We start from the raw sequence: 16,596 nt of genomic DNA on the forward strand, positions 1-16,596 counted from the left end.
TCTTCACTTTAGTTCTCTAGGTTGATTGTGGAGTTCAAAGATGCACTCATCTACTATTAGAAAAAAAAAAATGTTCTAGTTATTGATTACCTAACAACCAATCCCTCATTATATTTACGGTAATTAAGATAAGTTTTTTTTTACTACTTTTACTACTCTTATTGGTAAATAACCCTAAACAAGATCTTATGAATTTATCTTTCTAATAGCATTAGGCTTTAGAATTATGGACAATTACGAATCTATAATGTGAAATGTCTTCACACAACCTCATACTTTTTTATAGATAAATTTGTTCAAATTATTAGTAAGAATTAACAATCTATCCCTTTTTACACTAACAATAATTAAGATAAGCGTTCTAACTGCTTCTCTAATTGATAGGTGACCATAAATAAGATTTTAGGAATTTAACTTACCAATATTAGATTTTAAAGGGACTTATTCTAATCAATAAATGCACACACTTGGTTTTCTTAAGTTAGTATATATTTCTACACAATAAGAACCGATGTTTTACCCTAATTATTAGGATTATGGACAATTACGGGTCTAAATTTCTACTTTGCTTCACATAACCACATCAATTGAACAATTGGCCATTTTGCACAATTAATAAAATGCTTTTTGGTGTTTAGAGGGATAAAAAATCTAAATACCTAACAATTAGAAATGTAAATACAACAGCTAAACCTCGTAACCATGGAAAATTGTGCTTCAATCAAGAGCTAGAACAAGCATACTCAAGGGATCCTTTACAAATTTCAAATAGACACATTATAAGAGCAATGACTAAGAGATTTAAGGAAGCATTAAATAGACTTGGTGTAGACATTTGGGTCAAACATAATTCTCTCTTATATGAATTTGAGCTTAATCACATTTTTACACTAATATAATTTGGGCTAAAAGTGGGATTATAGAGGAGTTTTTGGGCCAAAAAATACTCAAATTGAGGAGCTTTGGCTATCAATTATACATGAGATTGGTGTATTTATGCTCACTTATGTTATTTTGGGCTAAAAGGGCACTTTTACAAAAACCTAATATATTTGAACGAATTTTAGAGTTTAATAAATGTCTTTTCATTTACATTGATTTAATAAGAGTTTTTTCATTTATTTTGGGCATAATAAATGTATTCACTTGTTACATAATTAAACAAGCTATTTAATGTGGGTTAAATATGATATTTTCATTTAATTTTGTAATGTGTACAACATAAGAATTTCATGTCTAGTTAATCACCTAGGTTAAAACAATTTTATATGCAAAACTCATTTGATCCAGAATCGACAAGTTCATAAAAAAATACAAACATTAGTTCTCAATCGCCACCAAATTCTTCTACATTTTAGCATCTCAATTAATCGATGATTCCTTCCTCCTTCTACCTTCTAGAATATTTCCTCGTCCCCAACCAAGATCATCTTCATGCTCTGTCTCTCTGACATTAACTTTCGTGTCACCATCTAGGCAAACACCAATGCCACTATCGTCAAGGTCACGCCTAAGATTGACGACACACCATCATCACGCTTAAGTATATTCCATCAACAACTTAAGATCTACGAGGTAGCCAATAGAATAGAAAAATTCATTCATATTTGTTTCAATTGGAGCCCAATATGGTGTTGCACCTTTAGATTTGTGAAGGTAATCAATCGACGAAGGTGAGCACTGATGTGGTTTATTGCCAAGGAGGGAGATGGAGAGAAAGACACAAGGTCTTCTGATTGAGAATAAACATTAATAAAGAGAAGGAGTTTTCCAAAGCGACAATTTTGGAAAAGAAAAAAAAAAGTTAATCATAGATTTAAAATTAAAAATATCTAACCGTCTATAAAACTTTTGCACCATAAATGTGGTTTTATTCTTAATTCTTTGTACAACTAATATACTTTTACCGCTCAAATTTGTATAGCTTATGTTAAGTTGGATTCTAATCAATACTATCTATTTTGCTTGTAACAAAAAATTTATTATCTTTTTTATCCTTAAAATTTTTAGAATTTATGTTTTTAGTTCTTAAATTTTTTTATTTGTTTTCAGTTTTTTAAACTTTTTTTGTTCTTCAATATTTTTTTATCCTTACCTTTAATTCTTAAAAATAACTAAAAGTAAGAATAAAAATAAATTGAAAAACTGTAAAGATGAAAAAAAATTAAATGACTAAAAATAAAAAAAATTATGGACTAAAAACAAAAATCTTAAAAGGTTTATCGAGTAAAAATATTATTTACTAAAAAATAATTATACCGATCAAATAGTCTTTGTATGTCCCTTATTTGTTTTCCCCCTTATCTTTTAGATAAATTTCTCCAGGTACTAAAAGTTCATGTGAGAATTCCTGCCCCTGAATGGAGAGAATGACTTTTTCAGTCAAGAAAAGTAGGCAAGGAGAAGAACAACTAGTATTGCTTTCTTGAATAATTAGTGGGAGGTTAATTGATTTTTCGAAGTATATTCTAAAGAATAAACTAGTGAAACTGGGTAAATCAGGATCACAAACATCAGCCCCCACCAGATGTCTTGTCCGAGCCAAGCTATAAAATGTGATATGCAAAACATCAAGAATATTCATTCACTAAATGTCCCATATTGATGTTTGAATTTGAGTGAAATTCTGGAGAATTAAAGAAAACAATTGAAGTTAATTTTTAAAATTTATTTAGAATTAGTAAATAGAATTATTATTATTATTATTTTCTGAAAGAAAATAGAATTATTTTGAATTGTACTATATGATGATGACGATAACATTTATAATTATTTGGCACCCAATCTAAAATAAGTTGTCATCTTTGAATGCTGCCAAATTTCTGTGATTTTGTGCAACACAAAAACATTACTGTGAGTAATACTATATACCATAAGTTAGTTTGTAAAATAGTTTATGAAAAACAATGTTAGTCTTTTTCAACACTAAAAGTGTAAAAGTAATCCAATAAGGGGGATATGTAACATATTGATACTTTAACTACTAACATCATTATCATTTATTTTAATATTTATGCGACTTTGTTAAATAGAAAAATTGAGGAACTATCATTACTGTTTAAATTTAGATAGCATTATCCGATAATGTTAGAGAAACAATTTTGTACTAAGTAAATATTTAGCTATATCAAGAATAATTTTTTTTCTTATCATTCATTTCCTTAAAATAACTTTCTTACAATTATTCTCGTGTAACTTGGTCCTCCTCATTATTATTAATTATCAAATTAAACATCGTACACTTCGTTTGACTCTTTCCTAAAACCTGTCCTTTTATATTGTTGAAAGATACAATACTTTCTTTTTCTATTGCAGTCCCCTATATTTCGGATTGTATTTAATTGAAATTTAAATTATATTTGTTATATCACTTTAATCATTCTAGTGCTATATACATTTAAAGCTTTTAGAGTGTGCAAATGGTCATGTATTAAAACATACATGAAAGATTATGGGAAAAAAAAAGTAATGAAACGTATGATAATTCGATATAAACAATATGAGAAGTTGAGGCTAGGGTGACAATTGTGTGGAAACTAGAGTGTTCAGGATGTGCTTTGTCTTATTATTTCGATTCGATATGATTTGAAATTAATTTTGAAACATTTAAGTTTTTAAAAGTTAGATATGACATGTTTAGGGATAAGATTTGAATTAGATAAGGTTTGAATCAGCCATGTCCAATGCATTATCTAGTGCTTTTGACGTACATAAACATTTTCATCGTTCAATTAGAATACTTTAGAACAAGCATATTATATAAAAAAAATGTTATGGAATTACGAGCAATTGAAAACACCCCTTTACACAACAAATATTAGAAAACAAGCCCAAACAACTCATGGGCACAACAACACAACACAAATTGCTCGAAGACCCAACAATTTTTTGAGTAGTCACAGTCTCTCCAAATTGATTTAACACAAGTAAACGAGTCAGCAAGACTTGTACATTTGCATTTGCACATGTGCTCCCTCACATCACAACGAACAAATCTAGGTCCAATAATAACAATAATTTCTTCCTTATGCCTATATGACTAATATGATATCCCTCACTCACACACACCCTTGCTACGGTTAGTGTCCCCAGGCAACAAGTAATCATCATTCATAGAAAATCATGGAGTAAAAATATTCCATGACACCTTTTTTCACCCCTCGAGAATAAAAAATGAGACACCCACTCGGATACAACACAGTCGAGCCAGTAAAAGAAAATCTGAGTTTGACTTTCCTAAAATATATTTTTTAGAAGAAAAAAAATATAATCTTTAAGTACAATTAAATCTCATATCAAATTTGTTTTACAACCATTTCAAAGAACTAAAATTTTAAAAAATATCTTAAGAGTGCGTTTGTATTGAAAATTTTAACTGAAGAAAGTAATTTATCAGAGAATTTGAATATCTATAATCTAGAATTCATTATTTGAATGTTTTTTTGAAGAATTTAAAATTTAAAAATTTTAAAACAGAATTTTAAACAACTAAAAATCTGGAATTTCAATTTCCTTCTAAAAAATGAGAAATTAAAATTCTCTTCTTACCGTCTCCCCCAAAAAACATTTTCTGACCTTGTGCTACATCAATTGTGAAGGTAAAGAAACACTAATTATATCTTCTCTTTTTTTATTATTTTTTTCACCTTCATAACTTTAATTTTTTTTTATCCAAACATAAAATTTTAAAAATAAAAGAATTTTAATTTAAATATTTAAAATTTTCAAAAATTTAAATTTCTTCATCCAAATACACTTTTAAGTTATTGAAAAAAATAAATCTCAAATCCAAACCTCTTCTTGAAGCATTGCCATTTTTTGGCACTGCTATTTGCACTCCACCACCATCATTGTTGTATTATTCCAAACCGGGTCGTTTGTATTATCCAATCACAAACACAAATCTCTCTGTCTCTCTCCTGTGGTTGTCTGTACGGTCCCTATCATGGACATGGACGGATGTGATCAACGCAGTGATGTAACCAATTACGTGGACCTGTTGCAAGGGGTACGGTGCACCATAACGCACTGAATCATCAAAGGACCCAAAAGGCAAACAAAAGCACAAAACAAGAAAATCATGTGTATGTTACGAGAGCAGTGTTAACATCTTTATGAATCCCTAACTCGCAATTAATATCGCCATTTATTACTACTTGGCATTCATGCGAAAACCAACCAAAAGCAACTCTCACAGATTTTGTCATTGTCAATGTCATTTTTTTTATTTATTCTTTTTCATATCTTAATTTACTAATCATTTGAAAAAAAAATGTTCTATTTGCTGGCGAGCTGCATAGATTTTAGTAAAAAAAAATCACCCAAAAAGATATTATTAAAAAAATTAAGTATTAATATTTCTCAAATTAAACAAATATTTTTTTAACATTTATGTTTGATAACTGTTTAGTTTTTTTAGAAAACTACACCAAAAAAAATACATAATGCTAACATATTTCTCTAAAAAAATATTTCGTGTGTGTGTGAGTAATGATTTGTAAATATACACTGGGTTGTTTTTCTAGAAGAATTAAAGTAAAAATTATATCTTTAATATTTTTTTATAATATACTCACAAGGACGTCTTATTAATAAGTTTTTTTTTATAAATAATGTTAATTTATGTCCACAAAATCCTTTTAAATGCATTTCTTTAAATTAACTAAAATATTTAATTGATAATATTAAATAATTGTGAATTAGTATCTTTAAGATATTTTTTTAACTCCATAAAAATGATATTTTTTTAACAACATTCTTAAAATAAAATACTATGCTTTATTTGATACGATAAAAGGAAATACAATAAAATTAATTTTCTTTTTTAATATCATTTACGGAAAAAATTTAGTATCATATATAAAATATAGACACAAAAAGTTCACAAAATTGCTTCTTCTCTTCCCTTTCAAAAGAGAAAACATGAGAAACCAACAAATCTTGTAATCCCATGTCATTTTCTTCCCGTTATGAAAGTACTACAAAAGTAAAATAAGAGATGGATTTCATCTTCAATTATCTTCAAATAATGCAAGTCCTCATTCAAATCTAGTTACTAAAATTGATATCATGACTAATTTGATTATTTTTCCTAAAAAAATATAATATGCATTTTGATAACTATCAAATATCATCAATTAAGTTTATCAAATTAATCAAACTTAGTCCTTAGCTTTAATTGCAATTATTTAATTCATTTGTCAGAGACTAAATTATCTTTATGTATATCAAAATTAAAAATAGTCATGAAAGTTAAAATTAAATTGTTTTTATAAGATTAAAGATTAAATCAAATACTAATAGTTACTGAAATTAAAGAGTATTTTTTCCTTTTCTTAGTAATATTAAAATATTAAATTTAATCACAGTTATTTTTTTTGTGGGCATTAAATTTAATAATGATTGTGTAATCAGAATTAACTTTTTTTTTTTACTGTAGCATTGAGAAACATGTTCAAAACGCGCGATTGTCTGAGACGCGCGGAGTATGTTCGTGTCAAGTCTACATTCGATCTTATCTACATAGTTATCTAAGACCGAGGCATGGCATTTTCGTAGTTTTCCCCGAAAACAGGTGCCATTAATCCGACAGTCGTTCTCTCTCTCCCTCTTTTCTCAAAATCACCTTTTTTTTACCCTTGAAGTAGCGTGGATTAATTAATTTGAGTTTTTTTTAATTTTTTTATTCATAAATGTTAATTATTAATTTTATTGGTTCAGGAATTGAATGTGTAATTTTTTTTAATCTTTTTTCTTTATTGATCATTCTACTTATTTTATATTTCTGTAATTGTTTTAATTTTATTAAAAGCTTCAAATTTAAGTCATTACGTTAGATACTTTAAGAAAATAATTTGTCATTAATAATAGTCATACAAAATGCGTTTGGTTTAATATTAAAAAAATAATTTCAGATCATAATTAAAATTTTATACATGTTTGTTTTTATTATAAAATATTTCAAAATTAATTCTTGATTTAAAGTTAATTTTGAGTTAAAATAATTTTAAATAAATTTTATTTTAAATCAAAAAATTTATATAAAATTTTATTTTTAATTTGATTTTATAATAAAAATATTTAAAATTCATTTTATTAATTTAAAATTAAAATTCATTTTATTAATCTAAATCCCACTCAAAGACCTCCATGAATGATAAATAGTAGTTGTGATCTAAGAAAAAAAAAACAATTTTTGATGAGGGGTAGTATACTACAGCATATACATAGCAGAGAGAGTGTGAGGCTCACTTGGAAAGCAGTGACAAGGACTGATGCATGTTCACGCACTCAACGGTCAAGATTCTCTCAACATCCCATCATCAAAATCGACGCCTACCCTTTCTCACTTTTCCATTCCAAAGCCCCCAACCAACCATCCATCGAGTTTGAGTTAGGATAAGGTAACCATGGTTAAATAAATCTACACTTAAACTCAACCATTTGTGTTAACCTTACTTGGTTGCTTTCACTTCACCACCACCTTCTCCTTTCTCCTTCTTCCTCCTCCTTTCTGCTTCTTCATTCTCTCCTTCCCTCTTGAGCTTTTCTTTTTAGCACGGAACATGTGAGTGCCACAAAGGGTTTGAGACTTTTTGAGGCTTTCTCTCACTCTAATAAGTCCTAACCTCATTCACCTCTTGGGTGGTGTGGTCTATAATGTAATTTATCATTTGTGCAAATTTTTTCTCAGATCTATCCAACTTCTCTTTTTTGTCCTTTTATTCTGTTTGGAAATCGTCATCATCACCATTTGATTTGCAGGGCCATAATTTTTCTGCTTTGGTTTTCAACTCTTCCACACCATTTTCCATTTTTTCTTCTTCTTCTTCTCTGGTTTTTTTTTTCCTGTGAAAAAAAAATTGAGTTCTTTTTGGCTAAGCCTCCAAGCAGATCCAACTAGGGAAATGTAAAATTTTCAATTTTTTTTATCAGTATCCTCTTTCCAGACCTTCCCCTCATGTTCTAGATTTGAAGATCTTGTCATTGCCTCACTCTTGTTTGTGCCAAGATCTGTTCTGTTCCGTTCCCCCCCTTTTTCTTTTTTTAGATCTTGGTCTTCTCCATGATGTAGTAGAACTTCAAATTTGAAAGCTTTACCTTTCTGAGATTGCTTTTTTTTTTTTTCTATCCCCTTCCCCTTTTGGAGTATGAAAATTTTCCTGGAAAATTAGTGAGCTAGGATCACTGAGTGAGAGAAAAGAAAAAAAAAGATGATGAATTATTTCCCGGACGAGGTAATAGAGCACATATTTGACTATGTGGTGTCACACAGTGACCGAAATGCTTTGTCTTTGGTGTGTAAAAGTTGGTACAGGATAGAGAGGTGTACGAGGCAAAGGGTGTTCATAGGGAACTGTTACTCCATCACTCCGGAGAGGTTGATCCAGAGGTTTCCTGGTCTAAAGTCTTTGACTTTGAAGGGAAAGCCTCATTTTGCTGACTTCAGTTTGGTGCCTTATGATTGGGGTGGCTTTGTGCATCCATGGATTGAGGCACTGGCCAAGAACAAGGTTGGCTTGGAGGAGCTTAGGCTCAAGAGGATGGTGGTCTCGGATGAGAGCCTGGAGCTACTCTCTCGGTCTTTCACACACTTCAAGTCTTTGGTTCTTGTTAGCTGTGAAGGGTTCTCCACTGATGGCCTTGCTGCTTTAGCTGCAAATTGCAGGTGAGAATGATTTGTTTGTTGTGTTCAATCCTGTGTTGTTGGAGTAGATGTAAGTGTTTGTTGCACAACTTATTTTTTGGTTTGTGGGTTTTGTTTGTTGTACAATTTTGATGGTTTCCTGCTGCTTGTGTTTTGGAGGTTGTATAGTTGGACGTATGTTCAGATTGGTTTTGTCTTTGTCTTCTTGTGCTGTCAAATTTCAAGTTTTTTTTTATTGTTTTGAAGTTGATTATTGGGTTGTACTCTCTGTAGCTACCGGTTGATTATTGAGTTTAATTGGTTGGGCAAAGTGGTTGAATGAATGACCTTTGAACTTGGCATTTGGTAGATGTCAAGGTTTGTTGGCAATCTAGAGCTCAAGAGGGTCTTGAGAGTTTGATCTGTTATTACTTTAGTTTATAGTCGATTTGTGAATTGTTCATGTGTAGAGAAGTTTTGCTTGAGACAGTTTCAAGCTTCAAAATAGTATCTTGTTTGTATGTGTTATGTGTGGGGTTAAGGATGAATGATGATGATGATTCTATTCTTCTGATTGAGAATGGTGTGTAGGATGTTCGGTATGTGTTCTTGACTCCCAAATGTTGATTGTGTGTTATAATTGTTTTGAAATGCAGGTTTCTTAGGGAGCTGGATCTGCAAGAAAATGAGGTTGAAGATCACAAAGGCCAGTGGCTAAGTTGCTTTCCTGACAACTGCACATCACTTGTTTCACTTAATTTTGCTTGCCTTAAAGGAGAGGTTAGTTTGGGAGCACTAGAGAGACTTGTGGCCAGATCTCCTTACCTGAAGAGTTTAAAGCTGAATCGTTCAGTGCCCTTTGATGCACTGCAAAGGATAATGATGCGAGCACCTCAATTATCGGATTTGGGTATTGGATCATTTGTCCATGATCCAGAATCAGAGGCCTACATAAAGCTTAAGAATACCATTCTCAAGCGCAAGTCCATAACCAGTTTGTCAGGATTTTTGGAAGTTGCTCCTCATTGTCTTGCAGCAATATATCCTATTTGCCCGAACTTAACATCCTTGAACTTGAGCTATGCAGCAGGCATTCAGGGTAGTGATCTGATAAAACTGATTCGTCACTGTGTGAAACTTCAGCGCTTATTGGTAAATCTATCAAATTCAAAACTTTTTCCTTTTATTTGTTAATTCTTATATTGGTGAATATCAATAATTTTTAGACTTGTGCAGATAATGGATTGCATTGGAGACAAAGGACTTGATGTTGTAGCTACTTCATGTAAAGACTTGCAAGAATTGAGGGTGTTTCCATCTGTTCCCTTTGGAAATCCAGCAGCCGTCACAGAAAAAGGGCTGGTTGCAATATCAATGGGTTGCCCTAAGCTTCACTCATTGCTCTATTTCTGCCACCAGATGACAAATGCTGCACTCATAACGGTGGCTAAGAACTGCCCAAATTTTATCCGATTCAGGCTGTGTATCCTTGATGCAACAAAACCCGACCCTGATACAATGCAGCCACTGGACGAAGGTTTTGGCGCAATTGTTCAGTCTTGCAGGCGACTCAGGCGCCTATCCCTCTCGGGGCAATTGACCGACCAGGTTTTCCTTTACATAGGAATGTACGCTGAGAAGCTTGAAATGCTGTCCATTGCATTTGCTGGGGAGAGCGACAAGGGAATGCTCTATGTGTTGAATGGATGCAAGAAGCTTAGGAAGCTTGAGATTAGAGACTGCCCTTTTGGCAATGTGGCACTTCTGACGGACGTAGGGAAGTATGAAACAATGCGATCCCTTTGGATGTCGTCCTGTGAAGTGACCGTCGGAGCCTGCAAGTTGCTAGCAAAGAAGATGCCGAGGTTGAATGTGGAGATCTTCAATGAAAACGAGCAAGAAGATTGTAGTCTGGAAGATGGGCAGAAGGTAGAGAAGATGTATTTGTATCGTACATTGGCTGGGAAAAGGAAAGATGCACCTGAATATGTATGGACTCTATAGGTGCATTTTTTAGGTCATTTAATTTCTTGTTATTCAGAAGTTTGTACTTTGCTTTTAGGGCTGACTGATTAATGCAATTTTAGCCGGGTGTAGTGTTTTGTAACTTGCATTTTGCTAGTTTTATACATATGCTAGATTGCTTTTTCTCCTAGTTATTATTCCATAATGCCACTTTTTACTACGTATATTATTAGAGTGGGTATTTCGCCTTTTATCTACTTGTTGAATACCATATGCAAGTACTTAATTTCACCCTCCATGTGATAATTGGAGTGAATTTTCTTTTTTACACTTCTTCATGTTCTTGTCACAGCTGAAGAGTTTTTCTTCATCCATGTTGAACATAATTTTCTCAGCTGAAACATATATTTAAGAATTAAAGATCAATTCCCTTGCTGGGAAAGTAAAGTTCATGAACAAAGCTTCCATGAACATCAACTACTGTTCTGACTCATTTTTGTTAAATAGTTTAGGTTATCTACAACTTTCGAATATCAAATTAATAGTATTTATTATTTGTTCGTTATATAAATTGATTGTTTTTTCAATTCCTTGTGCTCAAGTACGAGTATAATTTGGGTAACTAATTCCCCTCCCCATTCAACAAAGAAAAGTATGAGTATAATTAATAATGCGCTATATGAATCCCCATTCACCAGGAAAAAAAAGTAAAAGAGTATAATTAATAATACGCTAGTCTTGAGGCAGAGCCATCTATCATCATAAATTGAGAGTATATTTGAGTGAACGGCTGCAAATTTTAATGAATGTGAAATGAAGTGACTTATGTAAGATTTTTTTTTTAATGTTTAACAAAAAAAAGTTTGAACATTCGAGAGTTAAGTTTGATTTTAAGTTGATCCATCTAGGTAGTATAGTACTCTAACCGAACTAATAGATCAATTGTTATAAAATAATTAATGTTATTATATATAATATTAAAACTTCTAATATATATTTAATGCGCATGTAAATTTAGATAATAAATTTTATGATAATTAATTTTGATATAATAATTAATATGTTTACATATATGAATTTTTATAAAACCTATGATTTATATTTAAAATTTATATATGTAAAAAATACATTATTAGATCAACATTAATTATAATAAGATCAAAAAATACATTAGTAGATTTATGTTAATAAACCTATGATTTTTATTTACAATTTATATATGTAAACAAATTAATTATTAAATCAAAATTAATTATTACAAAATTTATAATATAAATTTATATGGACATTAAATATACATTAGAAATTTTAATGTTACATGTAACGGCATTACTTATTTTTAGCATAATTGACCTATTAGTTTAGTTGGTCAGAACGTCATTTTAATAATATATGGATCACTTACGGATTGCACAATCATGCTGTTATATTGGATGTACCAGCAATTGTGGTGGGTGGGTCTGCGTAACAACTGCCAAACTGATTCAAAGGCCAGCTTCAGAATCTATAAACTGGTTTATTTGTTCACAGTCCAATTCAATGTTCTAATGTTCATCTTGAAGTTGCCTGTTTCAAACTCAGCTTCCTATGTTGAAGTGGTGCCAATCTACCATTTGTCCAGTACATACGCGTTTCCAAGATATGCTTTTCATTTATAAAAATAGCAAACTTACAGTTGTTTGTAATATGCAGGCTTTAATATATTGTCATTGAAATTAGTCTCTACTTAAATTGTGTTTTTAATTTCTGAAATTACATAGAAAACATATTCCTAGTTATTGACAGGGGACTAAAACTAAATTATATATACACACACTGTTTCAACCACAACTTTTTTTGGTCTAAATCATAGGTATACTTCATTAGAAGCAATCATGTTCAAGCCTTGTAAGACTAGTATATTAGTTTGTTATTCCACATAAAATGACTGTTTTTTACAATTTCCAATATACATTATGCACTCATACAAAGATGAAATCACAATGTATGAACAACCCAGAAATGAGTGAGGGCAACGGTAAAGACTAAGAGTTACAAGAATGACTAACACTTGCCAGGTCCCGCACATATGAGTAAGACAATTAGAGCAACATTTATCCAGAGAGCCATAACCAACCAAGTACACCAAACTGCAGATACAACTTTTAATATGATTATCAGAAAAAGCAACACTCCTCTAGCAAACAACAGCAGCAAATTGCTGTCAAGCTGCACATGTAAAAGAACAAAGGAATCTTAGTCTTTAGAACCAAAAAGGACAAGCAATATAACACGGAAAGTAAAAAAGGATTTCATAGGATTTTTTAATTGAAAAAGTTGATTTCTCAAGCTGAAAGATAACAAATTTCCTTTTGTTTAATGACATGTTAGAAAAGCAAATGATATTTCTGCACATTGAGGAAAGCTTGTAGTCATATGAAATACTTCTCCCCAGTCCCTACACCTTGGACGAAAGTTCTTTAAACATAAACCTGGCGTTGGATTAATAAATTTAACAAATGACTCAAATGTCATGCTTTGTTACACCCAAAAAAAGTTTGAGAGTTACATTTAAAACAAAAATGAGGTTAAGCTCATCAGCAAAATGTAACTTTTGAGCAAATCAAACCTTAGATTATATTTTAATCTAATGGTTCAAGTCACCTGCTTTTATAGTGTAATATGGAATTAATGAAGTAATATAATAGTGGGAGTTGACTTCAATGATTAAAGAAAATTTAGCTATAGTCATTCCATTCTACTTGTCATTTTTCTTCCAGAAATTCAATATCTAGTTGATGTATTTCTAGAAACTACAGGTTTGATGCCAGGTTAATCATTCTGACCAACAGGAGGTGTAGCCAAAAGAGAGGACATGGTTGTCCAAAGGATTTTGTTTTAGATCTCCAGAATACTTTTGGTCTCATGTAATACCCAGTTTGAAAGAATTGTTATCAAATTTTACAGTACAATGACTTGTCACATGTGGACTTATAAAAAGTTATTCCGAGGTGATGTGAAGTGAGGGATACATCTATGGATTCCATGGACAAGTACAGTACAGGTGTCATTGGTCAAGCTAAAATGTCAGTTTTATGATGATTATACATACAGTTGTCTTATTTCCTATATTTAGACCAAGAAATCAATAAATCAAAACATACTAGAAAGTAGAAACTATTTCAATTGATCAAGGAGGTATATGATTTAGGCATCTAATAGTATATCTCCTAGTGTACATTCTCTGTTAGCCTGCTGGGTGTTGTTCCTTCACGTTTTGCCAAGTCTTTTGCTACTCATATCTATGATTAACATTCCAATGTTAGAGATAACTTGCATTGAGTAGGAACAATTATAAAGTTACTGTTAGAGTGCATCGCTGGACTCAAAGTTTTAATGTGAGTGACTATGTTATGATTTGCCTTCAACCTAAACATTAGCCTAAAGTGGCGTTTGGTACAAGGAATCTTTCATCTTTTATTCCCAATTAAAATACCTGAGCATGAAATTTCCAGGAATAGGATTCCTGGAAAATTTTATAAAATGTGTTTGGTTATTGTTCAATTTTGCTAAAAATAATATACATATACCGTCAATTACCATGGGAAAATATAGTAACTATACACTCAATTACTATGTGAAAGTTTTACTCCCACCTATGAAGGTGGGAAAGCTTTATGTCCACTTATTCATAAATTAGCATTCCTAGGAATGTTTTATTCTCAGGAAATATTTTTTAAGTACATGTCTAATGCATATTTACTTGATTAGCCTAGCAATATAAATATTAATCTTGTTTTCAAAGAGGAGAAACTAACACCATATAGAGGCATATTTTATCCATCCTTGTTGTCTTCAATTGTTTCTGCTGGTCCTAGGCCTCTTTAGATTCCCAAGAGTCCTATTGTTCCTCATTCCTCGGCTGTCAAATGAGATATAGATTGATTCGGATGATGAATACATCAGCTATTCCACTACCCTTTTCCCCCACTACCATGTGAGTCGAAGAAACATCCTTCATTGAATGCTACATGGATAAAAGATGGCTTTCATCAGTTGTATTATGCCTTCTTGGATCATTATCTATTTAGACTTTTTGGAGGAGAAATCTTCTCACTCCATGGAATGAGGTAAAATGGGCAAGTGATTTTACAAATTTAATTTAGGATTTGATTTTGAAATTAGGGCTTTTGATTTGTGATTATTTTCCATTTAGAGAGTTTATTCTATGTTGAATTGGATTAACTTACCCCACTATAGAATAGGGTTATCTTATTCAGATATTTTTCTCTGTTGATTCTATAATCAGACCATCAGTGTAAACATTTGGCACCTTGTCTGCAAAATTATAATATCGAGATTTCTTTTTCTTCGGAAAGTATATGAAACCGAAACCTTAGAGGAATACCCTGCCCAAAAGGTTATTGAACAAATAGCAATGGTAATTTGTTTCCACTTCAGCATCATCGACTCATTGTGCAGAAAGAAAAGAAAAAAAAGGAAAGATGGAAGGAACAAAGACAACACTTGAAAGGTGATCCAATAACTAACAATAGTCAGTTTCTAATTCTACAAGGAGTTTACAAGGGTTTCTACTTATTATGGTGGTAAAATACAGGAGCACCTATTCATCTATCTGTTTGTACTGTAGAGAATTCTATATGTTTGTATTTTAGGGAGGGATGCTTTGGTTCAGCAATGTTGCATTCTTTGAGTACCTTGAGTGGTGCTGAGATCCTATGAGGGTGCCTTGATTCTATCTATGTTAATTAGTAAGTCATCAATCAGATATTTCATTTACAGAAACTTGTCAGAAATATTTTTTTTTAATGTAATGCTAGAGTCAAATTCTTGTTTTTCATTGAACTTGGATTTCAATATTTATTTTCTTCATTAATCTTCTACAACAAAATTATGCTATCTTAAACCATTAGATTAAAATTTAAAAAAGGGGAAGAAATTGGTATGGAAATGTTAAATTTCTTTTTCCAGGAACAAAGGTATCCCTCGATCAGAAGCCAAAGACTAATCTCCAGATATACTTAAATCCATTTACCTCTTTCATCAGATGTTTTTTCATACATAATAAGAATATTACTTACATCATGTGAATTCATAACCTCCAGGGTTCTAGAAATGTATATATATATTTTGGTTCAACCATTTGGTTCAACCACTATTAATTAGGGCCTTTGACTCCCCATTGGAACTTTGAGGTATCCCCACAAGCTTTGATCCATTAGACCGATTATGGGTCTAAACCTTGATCTAAGACTTAGTCATACTTAAAGTTCTTAATCCCTCCCCAAGAGTGTATTATGCCGGGATTGAACTCTAAGTGCTTTATACCCATTGGATTTTAGAAATGTATATTTGAATTTGAAAGTAACACCTCGAAAAAAAATAATAAAAAAATACTCCTCTAAATCTAATATAATAATCAACAAGGAAAGTATAATTAAAAAAAAGGAAGAAGAAAAATGTACCAGCCTTGGAAGAAGGAAGTAAAACCGGGGTTATCATGCTGAACGTGGTGGCAGTGGTAATTGGGAGGAGGTGGAGGAGGATACCCTTGATTGAAATAGCCTTGGTAACCTTCGTACTGCGGCGGCGGCGGGTACGGCGAGTACCCCGGCGGAGGCTGCGGCGGCGCTGACGGGTAACCCGGTGGCGGGTAACCCTGTTGTGGGGGATAAGGAGGGGCATAGCCTGTGTAGCATATTGAAATTGGGAAAACAAAGATAAATTGAAAAGTAGAAGAATTTGGAAAAAGAGAATATGGTTTTATTATTATATACCTGGAGGAGGATAATAGGGATCTTGGGGTGCTCTCTGGTAATTACTCATTATGTGTGGAATTGGGATCAAGGCATCAATTCAAGGGTTTTTTATTTTTCTGGATGAGAAAGGAAATTGGGAAGACGACCAAAACTGAATGTATGTGTTGGACAGGGACAGCCTTGTTCGTCACGTACCAAGTCAACGTTGCTGCTTATGTAATTGCTACTCTTAGTATTTTTTTAATC

The 16,596-nt window shown here is 31.8% G+C and overlaps 2 protein-coding genes across 3 annotated transcripts; one reads left to right on the forward strand and one right to left on the reverse strand.

Annotated features, from left to right (window-relative positions):
- The first annotated feature begins 7,450 nt into the window (after positions 1-7,450).
- Positions 7,451-10,921, forward strand: AFB3B (auxin signaling F-box 3 protein). The gene is made up of 3 exons (NM_001358249.1): positions 7,451-8,668; positions 9,283-9,778; positions 9,863-10,921. The coding sequence occupies exons 1-3, from the start codon at positions 8,214-8,216 to the stop codon at positions 10,628-10,630; spliced, it is 1,719 nt and encodes a 572-aa protein (NP_001345178.1). The 5' UTR covers positions 7,451-8,213; the 3' UTR covers positions 10,631-10,921.
- A 1,560-nt stretch (positions 10,922-12,481) lies between these two features.
- Positions 12,482-16,546, reverse strand: LOC100803009 (cysteine-rich and transmembrane domain-containing protein WIH2). Of its 2 annotated transcripts, none has more exons than XM_003548453.5 (3): positions 16,369-16,546; positions 16,057-16,279; positions 12,482-12,799 (listed from the first exon to the last, which is right to left on the reverse strand). In XM_003548453.5, exons 1-3 carry the CDS (start codon positions 16,415-16,417, stop codon positions 12,748-12,750), a joined length of 324 nt encoding a protein of 107 aa, XP_003548501.1. In that variant the 5' UTR covers positions 16,418-16,546; the 3' UTR covers positions 12,482-12,747. The 2 variants fall into 2 exon arrangements, with proteins under 2 accessions (XP_003548501.1, XP_006599003.1); XM_006598940.4 differs by having other exon boundaries at positions 16,061-16,279; positions 16,369-16,544.
- Between the last annotated feature and the right edge of the window lie 50 nt (positions 16,547-16,596).

This window comes from Glycine max, chromosome 16, assembly GCF_000004515.6.
Source record: "Glycine max cultivar Williams 82 chromosome 16, Glycine_max_v4.0, whole genome shotgun sequence".
NCBI lineage: Eukaryota > Viridiplantae > Streptophyta > Magnoliopsida > Fabales > Fabaceae > Glycine > Glycine max.

Excerpts from the sequence above, each read along its gene's own strand:
- AFB3B (NM_001358249.1), top strand. The coding sequence starts at position 8,214 with ATGATGAATTATTTCCCGGACGAGGTAATAGAGCACATATTTGACTAT. Across the intron at positions 8,669-9,282 it reads GCTTTAGCTGCAAATTGCAG|GTTTCTTAGGGAGCTGGATC; the intron begins GTGAGAATGATT and ends TTTGAAATGCAG. Across the intron at positions 9,779-9,862 it reads TGAAACTTCAGCGCTTATTG|ATAATGGATTGCATTGGAGA; the intron begins GTAAATCTATCA and ends AGACTTGTGCAG.
- LOC100803009 (XM_003548453.5), bottom strand. The coding sequence starts at position 16,417 with ATGAGTAATTACCAGAGAGCACCCCAAGATCCCTATTATCCTCCTCCA. Across the intron at positions 16,280-16,368 it reads TCCCTATTATCCTCCTCCAG|GCTATGCCCCTCCTTATCCC; the intron begins GTATATAATAAT and ends TATGCTACACAG. Across the intron at positions 12,800-16,056 it reads ACTTCCTTCTTCCAAGGCTG|CTTGACAGCAATTTGCTGCT; the intron begins GTACATTTTTCT and ends TTACATGTGCAG.